Source organism: Pecten maximus, chromosome 6 (genome assembly GCF_902652985.1).
Source record: "Pecten maximus chromosome 6, xPecMax1.1, whole genome shotgun sequence".
Lineage (NCBI taxonomy): Eukaryota > Metazoa > Mollusca > Bivalvia > Pectinida > Pectinidae > Pecten > Pecten maximus.
In genome coordinates, this window is record NC_047020.1 from 36,179,023 (window position 1) to 36,206,402 (window position 27,380).

At 36.9% G+C, this 27,380-nt stretch overlaps 1 protein-coding gene across 15 annotated transcripts in view; it reads left to right on the plus strand.

Moving 5' to 3' along the window:
* LOC117329662 (calcium uptake protein 3, mitochondrial-like) overlaps positions 1–27,380 on the plus strand; it is a 154,597-nt gene that overhangs the window by 90,483 nt on the left and 36,734 nt on the right. For all 15 annotated transcript variants that reach the window (XM_033887700.1, XM_033887706.1, XM_033887703.1 and 12 more), the window contains exon 5: positions 19,268–19,350. In XM_033887700.1, coding sequence (XP_033743591.1) covers positions 19,268–19,350 — 83 coding nt within the window. The remainder of the gene's footprint in view (positions 1–19,267; positions 19,351–27,380) is intronic.

Here is a 27,380-nt window from a genome sequence, read left to right on the forward strand (position 1 = left end):
TGGGTGTGTTAGTCTGTGGGGGTGAGTTGGTGATGTGGGGGGGGTGGGGGGGTTGGTCCGTTTTGGCGGGTTTGGTTGGTACGTGTTGGGGGGCGTGAGTTGGTAAGATGTGGAGTGGGTCGTTGTGTGTTTGGTTGGGTGCGTTGTGTCGATGTGGGGTGTGTTGGTAAGTTGTGGGGTGTTGTTGTTGCTGTTGGAGTGTGTGTTGGTTCAAGATGTGGGCAGGGGTGTATTGGTTAATGTGGGAAGGGGTGGTTTGGTCGTGGGGTGGTGTGGTTGGTAGATGTTGGGGGGTGTTTGGTCAGATGGTGGGGGGTTGTCGTTGTTTCGATGTGGGAGGGGTTTAGTTGGTCGTTGGGAAGGGGGGGTTGGTAAGTGTGGGCGGGGGTGAGTTGTAAGTCCGTGATGGGGGGGTGAGTTGGTAAGATGTGGGAGGGGGAGTTGGTAAGATGTGGAGGGGGGGTGGGTTGGTGCTGTGGGAGGGGTGAGTTTGTTGGTGGGGGGCTGTGGGGGAGGGTTGGTCAGATGTGGTGGGGTGAGTTGGTCCGCTTGGCGGTGATTGGTCGTGGGGGGGTGGTGTGTTTCTAGATGTGGGGGGTTGGTTGTCCGTGTGGGGGGTGAGTTGTTCGATGTGGGAGGCTGGATGTTGGGTGTTGGGGGTGATGTGGGAGGGCTGGTGGGGCGGGTTGAGGTGCGGACTTGGTGGGGACGGTTCGTTGGTAATGTGGGAGGGGTGCGTTGTAGTAGTGGGCGGGTGAGTTGTGGTCAGGTTGGTGGTGATGTGGGAGTGAGTCGGTAGTGTGGGGGTGGGTTGGTTAGATGTGGGAGAGTGAGTTGGTAAGATGTGGGAGGGGTGTGTTGTTAAGATGTGCGAGGGGTGAGTTAGTAAGATGTGGGAGGGGAGTTGGTAAGATGTGGGGGGGTGAGTTGGTAAGATGTGGGAGGGTGAGTTGGTAAGTTGTGGGGGGGGTGAGTTGGTAAGATGTGGGAGGGTGAGTTGTGTGTGGGGGGGTGAGTTGGTAAGTTGTGGGGGTGGTGGTTGGTAAGATGTGTGGGGGGTGAGTTGGTGTGTGGGAGGGGGGTATTGGAAAATGTGGGAGGGTGAGTTGGTAAGATGTGGGAGGGGGTGAGTTGGTAAGATGTTGGTAAGATGTGGGAGGGGTGAGTTGGTAGATGTGGGGTGGTGTGAGTTGGGTAGATGTGGGGGGGGTGAGTTGGTAAGATGTGGGAGGGTGAGTTGGTAAGATGTGGGGGGGGTGTATTGGTAGTGTGGGAGCTGTGGTTGGTTGCTGTGGGGGGCGTGGAGTTGGTGCATGTGGGGGGGTGTTGGTCGTGTGTGGGGGGTGTTGGTCGTGTGGGGGTGCGTTGGTAACGCTGTGGGGGGCTGGTTGGTTTGTGGGAGTGCGTTGGTCAGATTTGGTGGGGAGGGTGTAGTTGGTTTGTGGTGGGGGAGGGGCGTTGGTTGTATGTGGGCGGGGGCTGAGTTGTACGCTGTGGGGGGCGGTTGGTTGGTCGTGTTGGCGGGGTGGTTGGTCCGTGTGGGAGGGGGTGAGTTGGTCCAGTGTGGGGGTTGTTTGGTCAGCTGGGGGGCGGGGTTGCGTTTGTGATGTGGGGGGGGTGACGTTGGTCAGATGTGGGGGGGGTTGATTGATGGTGGGATTGTGGTGGGTTAGTTTGTTGTCTGTGGGGGGTGCTTTGTAAGATGTGGGGGGTGGTTGGTAAGCTGTGGGGGGTGTTTGTAGATGTGGGAGGGTGGTTGTGTGTGGTGTTGGTTGGTCAGTATGTGGGGTGTGGTTGTTTGTGGGAGGGTGAGTTGGTACGTGTGGAGGTGGTGACGTTTGTACGCTGTGGGTGGTTCGTTGTCAGTGTTGGCGGGTGTTGGTCCGTAATGTGGTGTTCGTTGGTCCTGTGGCGGTTCGTTGGCCTGTTGGCGGTGTGTTTTGTACGACTTGGGGGGAGTCTTGGTTCCTTGGCATGGTGCGTTTTGGGCGCTGTTGACGGGAGTTGTTCGCTTTGGGGTTTCTATTTTCATTGGAGTGTGTTGGTTCTAATGCGTTGCGTTGGTCTACTGTTGGGGGTGGTTGGTGCACTTGGGTAGTTTTTTGGGAATCTTTGTTGGTTGGTATCCTGTTGGGGGGGTGGTTGGTACTGTTCGGGGTGTGGTTGTTCCTCGTTTGTGGGTTGTTTGTTTTGTGGTAAAGCTTGTCTTCTTCCGTCATTTTGTGAGTAGTAAGTTGTTAAACTATCTACTATCAGACAGATTTACAAAAAATATAGGACAGTAATTTTAGGATAATTTTATTATTAATTCTTCAAATTATGCACTTGATAATTTTCAGGATTCAAGATGGCCACTTTGGCTTCTGGTTAGCTTCAAAAACTGTATACATGTAGTTATAACTCCCGATCTATTACTTTCATAGACTGATGATATTATTGATAAATTGTTAGACTGGTTGTTTTTGTGATGCAACTAGTTTTTGAAAATCATTTACTCTAATTATATATGTCTACATTTCTGGATTACTGTGTGGGAATTCTAAGGCATTTGTAGGGAAGAACGGTTAAGGAGGAACTGATTTTTTGATGAGGAAACGCTGTAGAGATCGGGACTAAGGACCTAGATACTGTTATGCGAGAGATAGTTTCGGGACAGATTAACCCCCCAGTGGCGCGTGGGCATAGGATCATCTCGAGTCATTGTGGGATGTTTGATTGTAGTGTCCCAAACACAAAACGCATTGTCTCTTCTCACTCCACATCAAAAGTGAAAGCACAAAGGTCAGCAGGGTCAGGGGGTGACCGGAGAGGTGACCAGCTGACCAAGTGATGATGGACATGGCGGGACAACAACTGGACACACAAAAGTAACATATTTCTTGCAAGGTGACCAAACACAAAGCTGGTGAATTATAGGGGTCAAGTAATGAGATAATGCTGCCAGTATGTATGGGACTGGACAGGGATGACCACTAGCCTATGGCCAAATTTGGATGAAAATTCTTCAGGTAGTCCAATTAGATACTCTTGAGCTTAGCCCACCCAGTTTAATATCGAGAAAAGTGACAATATTATATTTCTATATTGGAGCAGCTGGACTAGAAAAAAAAAACAATGGCCAAGAGAGTTGAATGGTTGATTGAAGAATTTCTTACAACTAAAATTTGAAAACGACCTGATGAATTAGAGATGTTACTTCCTAGACCTAAATTACAACACTCTCACCATGATAAATCTAATACTGGGGGATATATTTACTAAAATAACGTGAAAAAATGTAATAATACTGTAAATCAGCTATATTTCTTTGAAATCCTGCCGAAGGCTGAAAAATTTGAAAACGATCTAACTACTTAATGTCGTAGCCTTTGTCAGTGCAGCAGAGGAATATGTGATAATTAACTGTTACATGCAGTCATCTTAGTAAATTAAAAGCTTCAATTTATTGCCAATAACTGTATACTGCTCTTGTATTTGTTATTGTTTTATTGGATGTAATTTCTCTAATAAGTAAGAAAATTGTTCATCTTGAATTCAGAATTCATATTTCGAACATATGACAAAACAGTAACTGGTTTTAGATTTGGTTGATACCAGAGGAATTGTAAACCTCAGAACGTTGATATTCTCCGAGGCTGGAAATGTAGCCTTTCTCAGGTTAACAATTTCTTGCATTAACCTTAACAAAGTGAATAATTGTATAATATCAACCCAGAATGCACTAAATTAAACCTCAATGTGTCAATTAATGTCCCAACAAAACACTGACTACATATTTACTATCCCAAATTTTCTGAATGATAAAGGTTACCCAAACTAAATGTTGTTCCTCAATTCTATCATTTAATGCTTTAGGAGAAGATATTTGTCACAACAGCTACCCTAGCTTATGTAACAGTTCCTGTACTCTTGTCAAGAACAATGTGTTAGAGTGTGAATTTGATAAAACCAAGCTGGATTGATCTGGTGCACAGTGTCTGTAAACGTTGTAAAACGTGGTGCATTTAATTGTACAGAAGTTTTCTGCTTCCTGTGGAAGGATGTGGCAGGTCTATGTTTGTACTGAAAACAAACATCAAAACAATCAAAGTGCCAGTTTTGGCTGATTTGGTGCAAATAGATATAGACATCAGAGCATGCAGCACTCGATCATGCTTTAAGAATTTCAAAATTGAAGCAGTATTTTTGAAATTAATTTGGATATATGACTAACGAATTTTAGAGAAATTTTATCCACCAAGTATTAGACGCCACAATGAACTTTTAAAGAAAATCTGTTTTAGGGAAAAGAATGATAATATCAAATTCCTGCAGAAATATGTGAAACTAATCATATATGAAATTTGAATTTTACAAAAACTAGCCATACAATATCTGTGAATCATGATGGATGATTATTTGGTGATTTCGGGATTTTTGTTCGCTATGTCTGGGTCTATTTCAGGCAGATTTGTAATCGGAACATCGATATTTTATTATGCAGGCCAACTGCTTATGACTTTTTACATGCTAATTGATATTGAATTTGTGATGTAAACTGATGCACACGGCATAATCTCAACATTACAAGATAATTGTTAACATCCCGGAGACGATCAAGTCATGTATTGTGAGGGCTATTTAACAGCAGTGGTTTAGGCCAAAATAGAGCTCGCCTGTCATTAAAGCTGATTATTAGTAATCGAAAATGTTGGTCATGGTGTTTTATGACATGATACCTTATTATTCATCATTCCTAATCATAAAAGTACAAGTTTTATTGCGTATCTGATGTAAAAGTTGGTTTGCGGAAGATATCTGTATATCATTGGTTTGTCTACTGTGGTATACACTGTAGGTAGGTATTGGTTTTGTAGTCAAAGATTGACACCCACAGCGCAATATAACTCTCCTGGCGAGGGGGAAACCAGCAATATATAATCAGCTAGTACAGGGCAACGGAGTCATGGAAAAAAGGGGAATAACTCTGTAGAGACAAGAACCGTCGGGGAGAAGAAAATAGATGTCTGGGCAATTATAATCATCATGGAGAGGAAAAATAGATGTCTGGGGGCAATATAATCATCATGAAGAGGAAAAATAGATGTCTAAGGGTAATATAATCATCAGGGAGAGGAAAAATAGATGTTTGGGGCAATATAATCATCAGGGAGAGGAAAAATAGATGTCTAGGGGTAATATAATCATCAGGGAGAGGAAAAAATAGATGTCTAGGGGCAATATAATCATCAGGGAGAGGAAAAATAGATGTCTAGGGGTAATATCATCAGGGAGAGGAAAAATAGATGTCTGGGGGCGATATAATCATCATGGAGAGGAAAAATAGATGTCTGGGGGTAATATAATCATCATGGAGAGGAAAAATAAATGTCTGGGGGCAATATAATCATCATGGAGAGAAAAAATAAATGTCTGGGGGCAATATCATCATCATGGAGAGGAAAAATAGATGTCTGGGGGTAATATCATCATCATGGAGAGGAAAAATAGATGTCTGGGGGCAATATAACCATCATGGAGAGGAAAAATAGATGTCTGGGGGTAATATAATCATCAGGGAGAGGAAAAATAGATGTCTGGGGGCAATATAATCATCATGGAGAGGAAAAATAGATGTCTGGGGGCAATATAACCATCAGGGAGAGGAAAAATAGATGTCTGGGGTAATATAATCATCATGGAGAGGAAAAATAGATGTCTGAGGGTAATATAATCATCAGGGAGAGGAAAAATAGATGTCTGGGGGTAATATAATCATGAAGAGGAAAAATAGATGTCTGGGGGTAATATCATCATGGAGAGGAAAAATAGATGTCTGGGGGCGATATCATCATGGAGAGGAAAAATAGATGCCTGGGGGCGATATCATCATGGAGAGGAAAAATAGTTGTCTGGGGGCAATATAATCATGGAGAGGAAAAATAGATGTCTGGGGGTAATATAATCATCAGGGAGAGGAAAAATAAATGTCTGGGGGCAATATCATCATCAGGGAGAGGAAAAATAGATGTCTGGGGGTAATATAATCATCAGGGAGAGGAGAATTAGATGTCTGGGGGCAATATAATCATGGAGAGGAAAAATAAATGTCTGGGGGTAATATAATCATCAGGGAGAGGAAAAATAGATGTCTGGGGGCAATATAATCATCAGGGAGAGGAAAAATAGATGTCTGGGGTAATATAATCATCAGGGAGAGGAAAAATAAATGTCTGGGGGCAATATAATCATCAGGGAGAGGAAAAATAGATGTCTGGGGTAATATAATCATCAGGGAGAGGAAAAATAAATGTCTGGGGGCGATATAATCATCAGGGAGAGGAAAAATAAATGTCTGGGGGCAATATAATCATCAGGGAGAGGAAAAATAGATGTCTGGGGGCAATATAATCATCAGGGAGAGGAAAAATAGATGTCGGGGGCAATATAATCATCATGGAGAGGAAAAACAGATGTCTGGGGGTAATATAATCATCACGGAGAGGAAAAATAGATGTCTGGGGGCAATATAATCATCAGGGAGAGGAAAAATAGATGTCTGGGGGTAATATAACCATCATGGAGAGGAAAAATAGATGTTTGGGGGTAATATAATCATCAGGGAGAGGAAAAATAGATGTCTGGGGTAATATAATCATCATGGAGAGGAAAAATAGATGTCTGGGGGTAATATAATCATCATGGAGAGGAAAAATAGATGTCTGGGGTAATATAATCATCATGGAGAGGAAAAATAGATGTCTGGGGGTAATATAATCATCAGGGAGAGGAAAAATAGATGTCTGGGGGTAATATAATCATCAGGGAGAGGAGAATTAGATGTCTGGGGGTAATATAATCATCATGGAGAGGAAAATAGATGTCTGGGGTAATATAATCATCATGGAGAGGAAAATAGATGTCTGGGGGCAATATAATCATCATGGAGAGGAAAAATAGATGTCTGGGGGGGGGGGGGGGGGGCAATATAACCATCATGGAGAGGAAAAATAGATGTCTGGGGGTAATATAATCATCAGGGAGAGGAAAAATAGATGTCTGGGGGTAATATCATCATCAGGGAGAGGTAAAAATAGATGTCGGGGGGCGATATAACCAACAGGGAGAAGAAAATAGATGTCTTTGGACGATATAATTATTACGGAGAGGAAAAATCGATGTCTGGGACAATGTAATCATCATAGAGAAGAAAAAAATAAATATAAATGTGTGTTTGTGTGTGTGTGTGGGGGGAGGGGGGGTGCAATTTTATAATCACAGATAAAAATGATCAGTGATATTGTGCATGCTATAATATATAGATGTTCACAGTTTTTGGAAGATTTAACTTAAATGGTCAATTGAACTTACACAGTCATTGCCCTTCACTTCTCAGCGAGTAGTATGTCTACGGCCTTGAGATGGTTAAGTGTCTTAAGAGCAACAGAAAGTGTCATGTATTTGTTTGACACTTGACCTCGGAAGACTTCCACTTTCACACTAACCACTTAATTATAATGTATATCCTCTAGACAAAAATTAATTATCATTTGAACCTTCATGGATTTTTTTCTGTCAATTTGGCTTCTGATTACCTACATATATATTTACTATAAGGGGACTATGCGTTTCTTCTCCGTCCATCTAGTACCAATGTACTTAACACCAAAGTTTGTCAGTGGTCTAGGCGCTTCATTCCTTGAGGAATTTTGATCAAACTTCACACAATGATAAAGGACCATATTATTTGGGACAAGTTCGTGATTCAGGGATTTTGTGTCAAGGGCAACGTCACTATTACTATTTTTAATGGAGGTCAGTAGGGGACATGTACACATTGCTTCAGCAATATACCCAGTATGCTTGCATGCTATGTTCTCCTGGAAATCTTGGTTTGCTGTGATGTACTTCAAAGTTTCAAATGCTTTCACATTCACAGATTGCAATATTTACAGAAGAATTTCGAAGTTGACATTCCAAGTGCCCGGTTCTGATGAAGACTCACTCCTAGAGGCGAAATTATGATCTATAATGTAATGAACCGACACATGTGATAGGATTAGAATATCTTTTATTAAATTTTTTTTTCTAAATTTGTACTTCATGCTAACATTTGACCCTGAGGTCATTAAACACCTATATCCTTGACCTTTGGCCCCTGACGACCTTGTCTTCTGTAGTTTTAATTAGCCAAGAGGTCTTAGCTATGCTTGGTGAATTTGATGCTGTACATAGTATAGTACATTTGACCTTTGACATAAGTCTGTTCTTTGTAGTAAACATTGACCCTTGACTCCTGACCCCGTTGTTGTCCGCCCCTTTGGAGTGTTAATTGCCTTGAATGTCTGCCGGAGTGTCTGCGGTTCCTGGAGCATGTATTTTCCCATGCCCCAGTCCAGGGTCAAGCTCCTGATGAGATGGTCCAGACCTGTCTTGTCTTCGACTGGAGGCTGATGGCTACTCTTCACATTCAGCCACCATGGACAAGATCAAAGGGTAAAGAGGCGATTGTGTCAATAAGTTGGAGAGCAGTACCGCCCCTGTTGTTGTGGACCATGAAGAGGCTACTAGCTGCTGATGAGGGGCTCCATTACTAAGTAAACCACTGGATTGATGATTTAGTCAAGGTGGTCCTAAAAACTTCTCTTCAGGAGTGTAGTGTTATGCTGCATACTGACATTTAGTATGGATGTTACTCGAGCGATTCCCAGCTCCTGGATTTGAAATCTTCATTAAATATTTATGATTGTAGGAAGCCTGTTCTTCTACAATCATATTACATTTCATTTATGCATGCTCCTTATAATATTCTTGAGAATATATTTGTTTGCTTACATTCCAATTCTAATGTATTTTTCATTCTCTGAGGTTCTGTTTTATAGTTTGAACAATGTTCTTTCCAGTATTCAACCAAATTGGTCCAGGACATTTTTATGCTAAGACCTATGAAGATCTTCGCATTATCAGCAAACTTGACTAATACCAGATGTAGAAACGGTTATTTACAAAAACAGGGTTGTATACAATATAGACTGACTCCTGTCTCAGAATATCAGAATGTCAAAACAGGAAAATTATAATTTTGATCTTCTGGAGATCTTTTTAAAATAAGGGGAGATAACCTAGCATTAGAATTCATCTGAGCAACTCTTTACAAAAAACTTGGGTGCTGTAGCTAGTTTAAAATTGTGAGGCTATCTTCTTCAATCCATTTGGTCGCAGGATTAGATTCTCCAATCAGATGTGAAAAGGTCTTGGATCATCTGTCCAACCACATCAGTTTTTCCCAGGTATACTCTGGTTTACTTCAAACGACACCTCGCACGCTTCTATCCTTGGCCAACAAGTGTGAATAATATAAGTTATATAACTTGTTTTGCCATGGCATTGTTGTAGAATAAATAAAATTTACATTTACGGTGACAATCAGTCCATTGGAAACAAAGCTGTTCTTTGTGGATCTTACTGTGTGAATAGAACATTAAAAAATTAATATGAAAACATTAAAAACTAACTATCCCTGCATAAATGACCTTTAAATTAAGGTTTAAGGTTTAACTGCAGATGTTAAAATTATACCAAATTTTCTTCATATTCTCTATGGCTACCGATATGTTTGGTAGAGTTCTAAATGCCAATTTTAATTTCAAGATGAAATCCGACCATAAATTTCTCATAATACAGTCTATGCTGTGATTTGACCTTTCAAATTGGTCATGTGACCTGAAGGACCCTCCTCAATCTGCTGGTATACCAATTGAGATAGCCTGGTTGCCTTTTTGATATTAAGTGAATCTTCCGCAATTCAAGTGTGATAAGAAATGTTTCTGGGGGAAGACAGATTCCAATAGGAAGACGTTATAATTATCTGAAGTAGCCAGGGATGGGTGATATCTCAGTTGTGTGCTTGAAAATTTCGTACACACTTTCGTAAGAGACTGTGTCAAAACGAAGGATAGAAAATATCCGTTATATCTGTTTTAAATTAGGTTTCGAGTGGTGTTAATGAAAGTCTAAAATTTTAAATTATGCTATTGTTTTATCTTTTTTTAATGTATTCAATTTTGATACCTGGAAATAGAGAAAAGCTGTTATGTGAAATTTAGACATTTAAAAAAATATATTATGTCAAAGGTGTATTGAAATATAATTTACCGAGAGGTATTAATTTTTATCTTAAACTAATTTAAAACTCCAATGTGATTTATAAGTTTGATATGGTATATCATTTGTAGTACTGTTTCTGTGAATAGTTAAATGTAAATTGTAATCATTCTCATTGAACTGGATTGAAGTTCGTGAGGGCCCTTACTGTCAGAGGAAACCAAGGTATCTGCATGAAGAAAACTCTCGTGAATATATACTGGAATAAAATTTACCTAGAGCTATGAATTTTTATCCTGTTAAATTAAAAAAACTCCAATGTGATTTACAAGTTGGGGTCAATATACTGTTTGATACGATATATCATTTGTACTGACAGTCTCTTAATATTTAGCTGTACTATGGAGCAACGAGATTCTTTGTCTTCGTACAGAACAACACTTTTAAGGAAGCAAACTTCATATTTATTTTACAACAATCGTAAAACAAATTATATCAACTTATTTAATCCTGCTTTTTGGCCTGGATTGAAGATTGCTAGAGGTCTTACTGTGGGAGGATACAGGAGTATCTGGAGGAATCCCACATGGTCGGAATTCGGTGAACTCAAGACTTTTTATGCCCGAATCAGAAATCAAACTATGCCCAGCTGCCTTGGTGAAAGGCAAGTGTGTTACCACAGTGCCGTCCGACCACCAAAGAAAGTACAATTCTCTACACAGGATATACAAATCATGAAAATATTATGTCACTTATTACCTACGTAATTTATCAAGTTGATCGTGTACTTTTTTGGAAAGTCACACGATGTGTTGTTCAGTTTCTGTTAAAGTTTTTATCATGATCATGCAACCTTCAAAAGAATTTTTTTTTTTTTTTTTTAAATTTCTTGATGTTTTTTCCGTCACAAATTCACTCTTTTCAGTTCTTATCCTTGCCATTCGACCTTGAGGGAGATTGAACCCTGTCAAGTTCAATGATATATATATCTGTACAGAAATTAACTACTACAGTTTTAAATCAGTCACGATTCACCAAATGTTGCATGCAATGCTACAAATAGATGTATTTTACTTGTATACTTATCTTTGTATACTTGGTGCTTATCGTGCTTATTGTAACCATTAGACATCGTGGATATTTTTAACGAAACATAAAAATATACAATGTCAAGAGTATAGGTTATCGTAATCACAATATCGCAATGTTATTCAAGCATCAGGGTGAATCAGATGATAGACATGCGATTCCGGGTTACATAGCGATTTCCTATCTTCTTGACCCTTTGACACCAGTGTAGAGTAAAAATATTCTGCATAAAAAAAATATTATCTGATTAGTAGCGGCTTGTTGAGTAAAAGCAATCATGGGTGAATTTAATTGGAGTAAAAAAAGCCCAGCAAGGATATATACCGTAGGTATTAAGATAATTATAAAACAGTTGATTTCTTTATCCAACGTGTCTATATACTCCACACACATATATATATATCTGTGTTGGGAATCTAGCTACAACCCCCTGAACTCATGTTACCGCTATAAAAATACACACACAGACAGACACCTCCGAAACACTTGAGAAAAAACTAAAGATAAGATGTGTGCTTCCGATGAGGGTTGATACAAAAATGTACCAAAATAGTATCCTTCTGATGAAGGGTGATGTGAATTTATATGAAAATAATTCATTCTTAGTCTTTGCATGAAAAGTTGTTTCCGTATGAAATTTTCCCATATCGGCCCACGGCTCATTTGGAAGATCACGTATTTATGAATTTATAATGATGTTGTTGGGGTGCTTTTTGTTTCATTTAATATTTAAAGTTTTCAAGTTCGAGTATTAATTTTTCATTATAAAATGTTATTTTGATTATATTTTCATGATAAGTTGATTTCATTTCATTGATAAGAAAATTTATGGAGAAATATAATTCTCATTTTTTGTGGTAGAATGATGTTGATGAAAAATTATGAAGAGGAAAAAAAAGTGTTTTCTTGGACAAGACAAGTTTCACTGGGTTGTTTGGTCAAGGTCAAGTTTCACTGGGATGTTGGGTCAAGGTCAAGTTTCCTTGGGATGTTGGGTCAAGGTTATCATTGCTATGTTTAGAAAATTCTTGTCAGCACACTTAGAGCTTTCTTCAGGGGCTTCATTCTGTGAGGGATTTTGATCAAACTTCACACAATTACAAAGGACCATAATTATAACCTCAGACAAGTGTAAGTTTCATGGTTGTTCAAGGTCAAGGTCATCATTACTTTTTTTTTTTTTAGAAAATCCATTTCAGTGCTTTAGCAGCTTCTTTGAGGGATTTTCATCAAACTTATTTAGGATCATGATATCTCAGACAAGTATGTCAGGGTCAAGGTCACTGTTACTTAAATTCTTAAAATATTCAATGTCAGCACTCTAGCACTTCATTCCACAAAGGATTTTCATCAAACTTCACACACTTATTAAGGACCAATTGATATCACAAAACAACACAACATCCAGTTATATAAGCCAAGATCGGCAAACAGAAAACCCTGTATTAAGCCTCAAGGTCCTACACAAAATTCAGCAATAAGCCCAGGATACATTACACATAAACTTTAAGAATTATAAGATTGCAAAAGACTTGGGTGGGTTTATTACCAGGCATATGATGAAATATATATATATAGGAGTCATTAAGATATTACATTAGGTATACATATTTTTTCTCAAATACATATATATGCATAATTACACAAGTGCATTTAATTATGTTAAACAGTTTTGTAAATCGAAATTTGTATTTCGCGGAAGTATTTATGATTACGTTGTGAACAACATGTGATACACATGTGTTTTCTAATGCATTAACGCATTTGTTTTGTAATGAAGTTCACTTTTAAAGTGTCGGATGAAAAAGTTTAGGTTCAGAAGATAACACAGTTAATAGGAAAATCAACATCATCAGCCATATCCATCTAATTATTGATTTCAATATGTACATGTGTTAAACACATAACTTTCTTTAGACATATTAGTGTACAGTTTTCAGGCCGGAGGCATGTATATAGGTACAGTAATAGACAATGTTTTGTGGATCTGAATGGAGTGAATTAGTTAAACTCTAGCTTTTATTGTATTTCAAAAAAATTGATTTTAAAGTTTTTCTAATGGTCCTGTATGTTTCCGTAAAGCCATTGATTAATTAGTCAGTATCTTTAAACAATATATAGCCACTGTTTTTAGTCAGTATTCATAAACCATTAAGCCAATGACTAATTAGTCAGTATCTATAAACAATATATAGCCCAGGATTAATTAGTCAATAATTGTAAACCAATTATAGCCATTGATTAATTAGTCAGTATCTTTAAACAATATATAGCCAAATGATTAATTAGTCAATAATTGTAAACCAATTATAGCCATTGATTAATTAGTCAGTATCTTTAAACAATATATAGCCCAGGATTAATTAGTCAATAATTGTAAACCAATTATAGCAATTGATTAATTAGTCAGTATCTTTAAACAATATACAGCCACTGTTTTTAGTCAGTATTCATAAACCATTAAGCCAATGACTAATTAGTCAGTATCTATAAACAATATATAGCCCAGGATTAATTAGTCAATAATTGTAAACCAATTCTAGCCATATTGATTAATTAGTCAGTATCTTTAAACAATATAGCCCACGATTAATTAGTCAATAATTGTAAACCAATTATAGCCATTAATTAGTCAGTGTTAGTAAGACATTAGGCCAATGTTTAATTAGTGCAGGGATGTTGTACTCTGGGGCGATCAAGATTTAGGGATTTGCTGAAAATTTCATTGATATTAACGAGAATGTCCAATCCACCTTCTCCAAAATCCTGAAATTCATCAGGTAATCATATCTCTCGAATCATATATAATCCCTGTGAAATTTGTGAAAGTTTAATGTTTCCAAAATGCAGTTAAAATGAACATTTCTTGTTTCCATTAGAATCCTGTGATTATATTTCTTGCGGTATAATAATGCTGACATCATAAGAGACTGGGTATTTAGATAGGTAATGCTTTGTTTGTTTTCTGACACATTGTTAATTAAGGCTCTCTATTAATTGCCATTATATGATGTCATTGGAAAATATGCCTGTCAAACAATTACGATATCGGCATTTTTGAGGTTTTGGGCTTCTCTAATTGTCGCCCCAGGCACTCATGCATTGCTATTTGGAATATTATTCGTTTATCTCATTCCAGTTAAGTTTACGGGAGCTCTATAATAAAAAATCTAAAACGGTTTTTTTTTTTGCTTGGCAAGCACCATTCATTTAAGGCTAGGCAGAATAAGAGAAGACTTCATGCAGACATCACAAGTTCGTTTAATCAGCACTGATGGAATACAATATTGGAATTTTGATAACGCCCTCAAATTTTCACATCGGGGTATTTGAATTGGGATGTTATTTCTATCCAAATCAGCTTATGATACACACTGCTAGTGTATTTGCGGTTCCTGAGGTTTTTTTCCCCCTTTTCCGTGACTTGAAGATAACTGATGTCACGAGGTGGAATATTAACGTCCATTCTTACGGCAGCTAATTAGCTCATAATGGATGTCTGGATTTTCTTCCCAGTAAATAACTGCCTGTGCCTCTCTGTAGGAAGCTGTGGAAAAGCGTGCTCCTTTGTGGCATGTACAGGCTCAAACTACCAATAGAGCAATTTCTTTGTAGAGAAAATGTAGAACACCTGACTTGAAAGAAATTTTAAAGAAAATTGCACATTTAAAATAAGGCTTGCTGATGATATAAAATAAAGTAGGTTAAATCTGTATATGTCCATTGTTGGCCCAGTAAAGAAGCTAAACCAGCAGGTCTGACCTAGTTAAAAACTCATTTTTCATGCATGTTATAGATTCATGCATTCCAAAGGTATATTAGTTTTACAAGATTGTCCTTCTACCGAGGTAGAAAATAATTCCAATGTTGGTAAGTTTTGTCATAAAAAATTGAAGTGAGACGAAGAATAATTACGTCTTTTTTTCAATCTAAGATACATATTTTAACGGAACAAGCTTGGATAATTTGGAATCTGACATTTAATTCATTCAACTTTCCTGGAGTTTCGAAGAATGCATTTTTCAGAAAATAAAGAAAAAGAGTTGTTGTCCTGATTTCTGAACAGCTTGCGTGTTTTTAATCCTTCCAAGTCCATGTTTTTTCTATTAGTAAATATGAATCCAAAATTGTATTAGTTAAGAAAAAACAGTTATTATCCAAATTAATCTGTCTTGATCAAAATTATTGGTATTATGAGGTTTTGATAAGCCAGAATATATAGTTCATGATATCTTATATATATATTGGTGGGATATTTTAACAGTTCTTTCAAAAGTACATCGCCCCATAACTATCTTAATATACCAAATGTGTTTGAAGATGAAACACAAACTTGTTTTTACAATCATTGAAAGCGTACCCAAATTTTCAAAAGATAAAAAATGATGTGTTGTAGATCACAATGATAACCAATCATGACATTTTGATGTTAAGTCTTGAGAAAAAACCAGATCCTTTAGAATCTGAACATAGCAAAATTTATACCAGGTTACATATGTAGATATTATGATAGCGAGGCACGATTACCGTGATAGGGTCGACATGCAAAAGTACGGGCCTAAGATCCGGATTAGTGAAGTCCGTTTTCTCTTGCTCATAGGTGGAGGTCATGACCCTGGATTATAATTTTCTGTGATCTTTGGTACGGAAGGTGACAGACAAGTGATTTCAAAGAGATTATGCAGAGAATAATCGCAAAAAGTCTTGTACATTTCATCCATTTAAAATCATTTATAGACTTCAAAGATGGGATAAAGTAGAAAATCGTCAGTTTCTACACAAAACCAACATGATAAGAATACCCTATTTTTCTACGTCCATCCATCAGTTCCTCAAATTCCTCCCGAATCTTTACTAGGTTATATAGTTTCCACAACTTAAAGGGTCATACAGTTATTTTGTTGTTCATCCTCAAGTTTTATGGATGTTCACAGCTATATGAAGAGGGAACAAAATCTGCTGTTAATGTTTCTTTAAAGTGCAGGGGAGGTAACTCCTGATATTCTGATAGAGGGATGACATGACCAAATATTTTATTTCTATTTGTCATTGATAATTTGTTGTCGAATTTCAGAAACCAAGTCAAATCAAAGTATTAAAGAACACATCTAACACACCTTCCTTCAATAAATAAATAAATAAATAGATAAAGAAATATTATAATAAATCAATAAATAAAGAATTTCAGGAATCATTTGTAACATGACAGTTTCCTTTCTCCTAATATGTCATTTGGAATATGACCTATATATATGGATAGAATTCATCACTAGATCGACTTTACAAAGAAATGTGACTCACCTGTTCTGTTTCAGAAATCAGCTGGCTTTATCCTGTGATATTTAACCACCACTAAATGGATATTTAGTGTATAGTTTATATATATATATACATATTCTAATATTAGACCTTCATCAGAAATTAGCTGTAGGTTATATATAGGTTTGACAAGAAATGAATGGAACTCGCCACAAGCACTATTTTGCACTATATACAATATATGTATTGATCTTTTACACCTTTATACTCTTAGTCATGTCTGTGTTTTGTACGGCACACAGTGGACATTGGAGGATCCAAATGTTTTTTGAGATATTCCAGTAAACTTTCAACACACTTTCAAGATACACATCGATCTGGTTCCTCCAGTACCTTCATAATCCACCTAATATGAAAAAAAATTCAATTAATTAAGCTTTCAAGTACATCAAATCAATGTATCCTGAACACCCATGTATACATGTAGGTACGATTTTATATGATAAGGAGGGGATACTTTTCCTATGGGGGATACAAATTCTATGGCCAGGTTTAGTATCCAGATACAAATTCTATGGCCAGGTTTAGTATCCAGATACAAATTCTATGGCCAGGTTTAGTATCCAGAGACAAATTCTATGGCCAGGTTTAGTATCCAGATACAAATTCTATGGCCAGTTTTAGTATCCAGATACAAATTCTATGGCCAGGTTTAGTATCCAGATACAAATTCTATGGCCAGGTTTAGTATCCAGATACAAATTCTATGGCCAGTTTTAGTATCCAGATACAAACTCTATGGCCAGGTTTAGTATCCAAATACAGATTCTATGGCCAGGTTTAGTATCCAGATACAAATTCTATGGCCAGGTTTAGTATCCAGATACAAATTCTATGGCCAGGTTTAGTATCCAGAGACAAATTCTATGGCTAGTTTTAGTATCCAGATACAAATTCTACTGCCAGTTTTAGTATCCAGATACAAATTCTATGGCCAGTTTTAGTATCCAGATACAAATTCTATTGCCAGTTTTAGTATCCAGATACAAATTCTACTGCCAGTTTTAGTATCCAGATACAAATTCTATGGCCAGTTTTAGTATCCAGATACAAATTCTATGGGGGATTAACTTATCGTATATGACATGGGGTAATTACTGTATAAGTTTGTTAATTCTAGTTAAAATGTCCTATATTTGCTTAATAAATCTTCCTTATGATTCATATTGGCATGTGAATTGTGTTAATTAAATATTTGGATGTTTGAAATATTGAACTTCCTGGTTAAAATATTGATAAAAGGAATGAACTGGCCCTTTGGTAGGAACATATGTACTGAATTTTAGTGTTTATTTTCTCTTTAGAACTTAACACTAAGAACATTGTATAGGGTTTTAAATGACGTATGACATTATTTCATTGATAGAAATAATATACATATATCCAGTATGAGATAAAAATACATATACATATATCCAGTATGAGATATAAATACATATACATATATCCAGTATGAGATATTAATACATATACATATATCCAGTATGAGATAAAAATACATATACATATATCCAGTATGAGATAAAAATACATATACATATATCCAGTATGAGATAAAAATACATATACATATATCCAGTATGAGATAAAAATACATATACATATATCCAGTATGAGATATTAATACATATACATATATCCAGTATGAGAAATTACAAAAATCCTTATACAGGCACCTTTGCTCTTTGAGCTTTTGATTACGTAAAATGAAAATGAAAGCTTGGAAAGTGTAAGCCCGAGATTCCTCTGGCCCTGACACCATGCATGTCTGGTGTAGGGCCAGAGCGCACTACTATTTATGAAAACGTGGAATTCTCCCACATCATTTGGTGTCGCTAAGATTTTGGTGCAAACACAATAAAATCGGGTGTGACATAACACCTACCATACATATATGGATAAATCAAATATTTATTTACCCAAAAACACCAATTAAGTCCCAAATCGGTGTTATATTCCGTCTGTATAGACCATCATTTTACGCTGGGTCAAAATTTCACATTTGACTCCACGCCATATTGCTAACTATGTAGGTCGCCGGTGGTCTAATCACCCTTATCAGTGCGCGATGGAGCGAAAAGGGAAAAAAAATACAACATTTATTTCTATATATTTACCGCTTATAATTTGTAAATAATGTTTTCTTGCTTAAAACATAACCTGTTTTAGGAAATAATAAGCTTAGTCTCTTGCTTTAAATTTATGTAACACTTAGAAAAACACAATAAATGATAATTGGTCTTTTCGGTCCAATGTGTTCCGATTCGGGTGGTTAGTTGCACTGTCACTTACAAAATGGCGGGTCAAATGTGAAATTTTGACCCAGCATAAAACGAGGGTCAGGACTAAATTGGTGTTTTTGGGTAAATAAATATTTGATTTATCCATATGTGTAAGGTAGGTGTTATGTCGCACCCGATTTTATTGTTTTTGCACCAAAATCTTAGCAACACCAACGATGTCGTAGAATTCTAGTTTTCATATAGTAGTGCATTCTGGCCCTACACCAGACATGGTGTCAGGGCCAGAGGAAACTCAGACTAGGAAAGTGCGAAAACACTCGTCACTATAGAGTAAGATAAAATTCACGGAATTTAAGTAAACAAACTTGTTGAAATTCACCTGTGGCTATTTCTGAATTTCAGTTCCTTTACAGAATCTATTCTGGGTTAATTTTTGTCTGTGCTGTGTCAAAATCTTAAATGGGTTTATGTGACTTAACAGAATTCTGTAGTTTTAAAACTCACTGGATTGTTCTGATGTTTGTATTTTTCAGAGCCACAGTCAGGATTCAGAATTGCATTCAATATGTTTGACACGGATGGAAACCAGATCGTAGACAAAAAAGAGTTCCTTGTGGTAAGTCCATGAGAATTAAGCGGAAGTCCCTCGACTCTTGTATAGAGTGTAAGGTGTTGTTAAGTTGTTAATCATAATGACCGATTTTTCATTAAAAAAATAATGCAAAATAGTTTTGAATGTTTTTTGTAGATATTTGGTTGAATAATGTTTATTGATGTTGTTTCTTTCCAGATTGTGATTTTAGTTATAAATACATAATAATACAACAAACCAATTCTAGGTCATCAAAGTGCTTGTCATGTCAATCTTTAACCGTTGTTATAGTGATGTGTTGTAGAAATCTCCAAATTCATATTTCCATTTTCTCATGATAAAAATATTGTGTGTATTAGGATCTCTTTCTCACGAAGTCTAACCATACTTTGGTATATCATTTCATTGGTTCATCTATGTATTGTCATCATTTTTCATTGTGATCATATGCTTGTCATCGCTGTTGTCATCCATCAAATCTTTTTACTTACCTGCTTGCTATATTACCATGGTACAATGTCATCAAATTCATCATCATTTTTCATACCATTTTCATTATCATTATACATTTATCAATATTTTCGAGACGTACAATTGTGACAGTTTTTCTTAACATTTCAAAATCCTCTCAGTTTTATAGAAAAACAAAAGCAAATGAAAAAAAAACAATACAAGACTTCTTAATTTATCTAATTTTAATTAAAATTTTCTTCAAAATACAAAAGAAACAAAAATTATAAAAAAATTGAAGATTCTGCAGAATTGAAAAAAAAAAATATTGTTCTATATCATAAATCAAATAAGCCTAATTGCTCAAGTAGAAAATAGATTTTTGTTTCTATTCCTAGTCGAGACAGGAGGGAGAGTATAATGAGGTTGTAATTGTATTGTATAGTTGTGTTTTTGTTCCCGTATTCCTTATAATGAATGTTCCATGTTCAGAATTACTTTTTAGCAGCATGCACTTCATTATCATCTTCTAAATATGTTTCTTAATTAAAATAGCTCAAATGATTTATTTGTCGGTATTTCAGATGTAAAGGTTCTAATATATATTTTCTGTAATTTCTCTAGGTTTTTATTCTTAAATTTGCTGAAATCTAGAAAATCTCTTTAAATTTTATTATGGTTAATCTAACTGTAATATATATTGCTATAAATTTGCCAAATGTTTATTCGCAAGAATGTTGATATACTAAATCATGGTCAAAATATGAAAGATATATTTTTTTTCCCACAAGGCACTGGGAATCCAGCTGTTGTGCTTTAATTACTGTATTTATCGTCGAATAAGCTCCTTCCTGAATTGTAAAAGCTCAGTAATAAAGTTTAGGGAAACCAATTTGATAGATGGGAGAGTCTTGAGGTGCATTACCAAATTGTGAAACTCATGACCCTGGGGTCTCACGTTTGTCCCTTAGGAGAGTAAAACTTTACTATAGTTTACATAGGGAAATCACAGCTTTTTGTAATTACCCGGTTGACCCCCAGGGGCTGATTGGGGGGAAGGGGGGGGGGGGTGTCTTTTGTCTAATGGTCTTTTGTTTCAAGATGTTGAGGTCAACATTTATTCATATAGAACTCTTAGAAATTTGCAGTAATACAATTTTTTTCCCCCAAGAGTGTCAGAAATTGGTTCACATTTAATCTGCAATTCATTAAAACATTCTACTCTTCAGATGAATATGTTCTGTTAAAAAGCGGTTTTATGAGCAAAAAAGCTCGACGTACCAGTTTTTGATGATTTTTGCAATTCCTTCATTTGCAGTTATATTATTGACAGAAATTCCTGTAATGATTTACCTTGCAAAGGACACCTATTTAAAATAGAAAAATAAAATGAGTTTCCAGGATGTAAGTTAATGAAGTTTAAATTGTTTTAAGTGGGTTATGAATATTGGATCAAATTCTTACTGACAGATACAATTATTTGAGAGAGCTCCAAAACAAAATGCAAACTTGTGTTGACAAGTTAATCTTAGAACACATCAACAAGTAAGTTAAATACAATGTTTTCGGTATGTGGTTACTTCTACGTGGAGACAAACATCTTAAAAATGATTTTTGCCGATTTGGCAAACATATTTTAAGACAATTCAACATTCCTTTGAAATTTGTCTTCAACATATTTTTTATCTCTTTCAACATCAGATGGCACTCTGTATTCATGAAGGGTTTGAAATTTACAGACAAATAACAGAGTGATCTCCCCCTGATTTTTGTGTATGCGTGAGTTCAAACAAAAATTTAAAGACAAAAAAACAAAACAAAAAATAAACAAAAAATATACAAACACTAAACACTTAACAGTACAAGGAAATATAGAGACAGGTAATACAGATGGTAATTGTTTAAAATTGTGTGGTATTTTAATTTTACCGGGCTGTCTGCATTGTGATGTGTAACAATGACAAAGGCTAATTGTTTTCTTTATTTTTTGTTGGCTCGGTCGTTTGTTAAAGTGAAGAAAAGAACAATTATCCATAGAAAAAGATTTTTGTTTTAATTGTTTAAAGATGTGCACAAAAAACTGCAATTTGTTTATGTCATTAGCATTTGTTATAATTAATAGATATCTGTAATTTAATGATTATAAGAATAAAGCTTTGTTTAGATTTTTGCATGTCTCTACTACTGTAAAGTAGTATTCTGTTGATGTAGCAGAAAAGATTTCCATAAAAAGTAGTCAGATGATCGATTCAGCTTAGCGATGTACATCAGACTTGTCGTTCAACAGAACAATTAACATATATTGTTCAATTTACCCAATCAGGTCTCGTTCTACCAACATTACTTAATTCAAGGAAATTCCTTAACAAAATTTTTTCTATAGCAACACTTTATTGGCTTTAAGGAAAATGATTTAGTTAAGAATAATAATATTGATTAAACAAGGGCCAAATTGTAAAAAGGTTTTGGATCATTTGCGACTTTACTATGGCTACCCTGGTTTACTTCACTTTGATCCAGGTCAACAAAAGAGATTAATATAAGTTAATAGAGCTTGGCTTACGATTGTAATGAAATGTATCAACATACATTTTCTGCAGATTACGTTTTATAAATTAAAAATATGTATTGATGTTCTTCTTGCGTAATTATAGCTGTGTGAACTTTATTTTGCCTGGACTAAGATCAGACCTTTTGTTATATCCCTGGCGTCAGAGTCGTTTTGGTTGTCCGTAAAAACATGTAGCTTTGGTTAAAGTTTTTATAAAACAGTGTTATGACAATACTAATAAGGGTGGACAACTTAGTTATTTTACATACGGTATGACATTTGTGGGTGGTTGGGGATTAAAATCCTTCTTCTTTTGTATGCATGGAAAGATTTGGTCCGTATTTAATCTGAAGCATCCTTGGGTGAAGGAGAGCTAATTTTGTATAAACAGTGGGTTTGGCCCTCCTATGAGCCTGAGGGGCAGGTCCCTGAAAAATAAGGGAAATTTAGCAATTTCTTCTGTAGGAATTAAAGGAATTTGGTCCATTTTTGGTCTGAACCATCCTTGGATGATCAAGATGAACCAATTTTGTTTAAATGATTGCATGGTCCTTGCCTCACAGGTGCTTTAGGGATGGGGCCAAACATGGGAAATAATTAAATAATTCTTTGAAATTGTTCTATCCAAGAAATGTGTCAAAATTCATTGATGACCCTTTGCACATTGGAAATTCACATAGTTAAATCTTTCCTGACTGTTTTTGGCTATGCCTTTATGCCATATGCTTGCCATATCAATTTTTAAAGTTATATGTGACTTAATTAATCTTAATGGATTAACAGTTTCAATTCACATCCTGTTCACAAAGAAAATTCTTATTATTAACTATATTTTTTGCTACCACTTGTCACAACAATATGGTACCTGATAAATGAATGAGGGATCACGGTCTAAGTTCATGTAATCCTTGTGTCGAATTCCATCTATTGTTGGAGTTATGCCATACACAATGGCATCATGCAATCAGGACACCATCTATATATGATGGGAGAGAGCTACGGTTCAACACAAACTCCATCAATTTACCAACTGGCATTACAGAAAGCATGATAACTTTCATATAGTGATAATGAAAGTGTCAAAATTACACCCTTTTAATTAAATGGGCACAAGCGACACATTCAATTCTAATATTACCTTTGGGCAATTGTGAGCATAACTTGGGTAAATATGAATGGATTTTGATGAAATTTGGTTTGCTGTGAGATTTGTATCAATAGGATCTTTAACAATTTCCTCGTTGGGACCGATCTGATCGTAACAGGTGTTATGACCCTTTACACTTAAGGTCTGGTGTTATGACATTGAGCCAGTAGCATGCTGGGATGAAGAACTACCAAGTTTATTCAAATGAACTACCTTGACCTACTTTCGAGGTCACAGGGTCAAATATGTTTAATCTTAGTTTAAAAGCAGAAATCATCTATCAGTTTATATATACATTGTATATATATCAGAATATGGGCTTTGTGTATATTTAACAATCGTGTGTTAAAAACCTTCTGACAAGGCCTTTAAATTGGTACTACATTTGTGGACCTGCTGGCCTTGACCGTGACCTTTGACCTATTTAAAAAAGAATTAATTCTGAATTTCAATTACTCAGCAATATGCTGTCTTATGACATCTCTTGTGGGAGTAATGCATTATTGATTTTTTTATTGGATATTAATAAATAGATACTTTTCTACTGCGGACTGCTTTATGTTGTCTCAAGAAGTACAAAGCTACCTGCCAATTACGAAAAAATGCATACCCTGGCATGGCATGTCAGTTATAAATCAGTAAAGACCATAGAGTACACATGGGAGTGTAAAGCTTAACACTACAAAATGATCAGTGGTCTTCATCAAGTTTTAAATAATTCATTGAAAGATTGCTAAACAGACTTTGTACTTGTTTAAAAAGTTGAGTTCCATTCAGAAGTTTTCAATTCTGGTTGTATTGAGGCAGACACTGACAACTTAAAATTCTGCTGACATTGGCATTTGACGATGTGTAGGCGTTTTCTCGTCTGATTTCAATCGGGCACGGCCATGTTTTCTATCTGGGAATTGTCCGTACATCAGTTGATAGGGGGAAGATAGAATTTGATTGGTTCTTGATTTTAGACATCTCCAAGAACATCTGTCATGCTTATAGTGACATTGGTAATGGAATTTTGTACAGGCACACAGATGGAGGGATAGTCATTGTCGACTTCGTCAACTCCCTCGTGTAAAACTAAAAGGAGAATTAAGCTGAATCATTAGCTTTTTAAAACCGATCATATGCCAAACAAAACATCTCCGACTCCCACTCGAAATTGAAACACAATCTTAATGCCCTAAACATATCTGCCTACGCAACATGTAAATATCATGAATACCTACAAAAAAGCAAAAGTTGTCATTGCAGATAGATTGCAAATCATGTTTTTCGCTTTGTTTCAAATTTACGCACGTGGGCGCTTGACAAAGCTTCTCCACTTAGGGGTATTGTATTTGGTGTTGTAGATCGGTTTCCTCTGTGAGGAAGAGAAATCTGATAGATCATGTTGTGTATTGTTAAGTGCTGTTTCTGTCCGTATTATCCTGACCAGCCATGGGGGGATTCCACATACGTCATTCAATACTGGAAATTATCTGTCTTCAAAGACAAAAACTTCTCCCGCAGTTTGCATGCAGAGTTGTAAGGTGAAGAAATACATTAGTAGCAATAGGTATAATGTCAGGCATCATTAAGCCGTGGGTGGGAGAGGCGGTTTTATAGATTATAGATAATACCACCCAATACTGACGATTAGCTAAGTGGTTGTGTGGGTTCAGAGTTGTCTGCCCATTAAACATTTATAACTTAGGCTGGCTTTGAAACAATAATGGTAGTATTTTGAATCCCTGAGCAGCTTTCAATATTATCTGTTCTGATGGTCGGCATGTATTATGATTATCAGTGCAGGGCTGCAAGTCTGGGTCTTTTACATAGACAGTCCCTATACTTGTGTGGATTTGTATTTCTTGGGAAGCTGACAAACTGGCCGGTCTGTACTGTCATGGTTGTGTCATTGGGCAAGACACTTTACCTTAATTTCTCAGGATGGTATGCGACAGGCCTCCCATAAGTTGTTCAGTGAGGTAGTCACCAACTACTACAAGGATACCCCTGCCTCAAAATGACACTGGCTGTTCATGGAGTGATAAACCCAGCAAACAAACAAGCAAACAAACATAGAAACTTAATGAAGGCATGTGTGAAAATTATATAGATGGTTTTATTTATTTTGTTCAACATCCTTTTAACAGCCAGGGTCATTTAAGGATGTGCCAGGTTTTTGAGGTGGAGGAAAGCTGGAGTACCCGAAAAAAAACACCAACCTAGTAACAGTCAGTACCAGGTAACTGCCCCACGTGGGTTTTGAACTCACGACCCAGAGGTGGAGGGCTAGTGATAAAGTGTCGGGACACCTTAACCCCTCGGCCACCGTGTCCCCTGTGACAATGGATGGACAATGATATAGCTAGCGTACATGTATACATGTGTCATTGAAAATTCCTCATAATGACCTTGTAATAAAAACTGTCTCCTAGCTATAATCCTGAATTGAAAAATCCAGAATTTGAATATGTTTATCAGAGATAAACATTTGTATTCACATCGTAATTGCCTATTAATTAAGCTCATTATTAGCTCACCTGGTCCGAATGACCAAAGTGAGCTTATGCCATACCGTGGCGTCCGTCGTCCGTCGTCCGTCGTCCGTCCGTCCGGCCGTCGCCCGTTCGTCCGTCAACAATTGACTTATTTGACTTCTTCTTCATAACCGCTGATCGGAATTCAAACAAATTTGGTCAGAAGCATCCCTATGGGTAGGGGACTCAAAATTGTACAAATGATGGGGCTGACCCCCTGGGGGCCATTGGGGCAGGGCCAAAAGGGGTCAATTTGGCGCTATTGATATAAACGACTTCTTCTCTGAAACCAAGCAATGGCTATCGCTCATATTTGCCTGGTAGCATCACTATGGGGTGGGGATTCAAAATTGTACAAATGATGGGGCTGACCCCCCAGGGGCCTGAGGGGCGGGGCCAAATGTGGTCAATTGGGCTATATTGATATAAACGACTTCTTGTCTGAAACCGAGCAATGGCTGTTATTCATATTTGCTTGGTAGCATCACTATGGGGTGGGGATTCAAAATTGTACAAATGATGGGGCTGACCCCCAGGGGCCTGAAGGGCGGGGCCAAATGTGGTCAATTGGGCTATATTGATATAAACGACTTCTTCTCTGAAACTGAGCAATGGCTGTCATTCATATTTGCTTGGTAGCATCACTATGGGGTGGGGATTCAAAATTGTACAAATGATGGGGCTGACCCCCCAGGGGCCTGAAGGGCGGGGCCAAATGTGGTCAATTGGGCTATATTGATATAAACGACTTCTTCTCTGAAACTGAGCAATGGCTGTCATTCATATTTTCTTGGTAGCATCACTATGGGGTGGGGATTCAAAATTGTACAAATGATGGGGCTGACCCCCCAGGGGCCTGAGGGGCGGGGCCAAATGTGGTCAATTGGGCTATATTGATATAAACAACTTCTTCTCTGAAACCGAGCAATGGCTATCCTTCATATTTGCCTGGTAGCATCACTATGGGGTGGGGATTCAAAATTGTACAAATGATGGGGCTGACCCCCCCAGGGGCCTGAGGGGCAGGGCCAAATGTGGTCAATTGGGCTATATTGATATAAACTACTTCTTCTCTGAAACCGAGCAATGGCTGTCGCTCATATTTGCCTGGTAGCATCATTATGGGGTGGGGATTTAAAATTGTACAAATGATTTTTTTTTGATGGGACAAGCATCATTCTTGTTTCATATCTCATGAAACCAGGTGAGCGATACAGGCCCTCTGAGCCTCTTGTCTTTTCCTAGGATTATTTTTTTTTTTATCAAACCCCAAACCAAGTACCAAACCTTCACAACACCTACTATACCATTACCATATCCCCAATTCTTCCCCAAAAATACTCTTGATTTACTTTGTTATTTCTCAATGTTTCTGTAGTCTCAT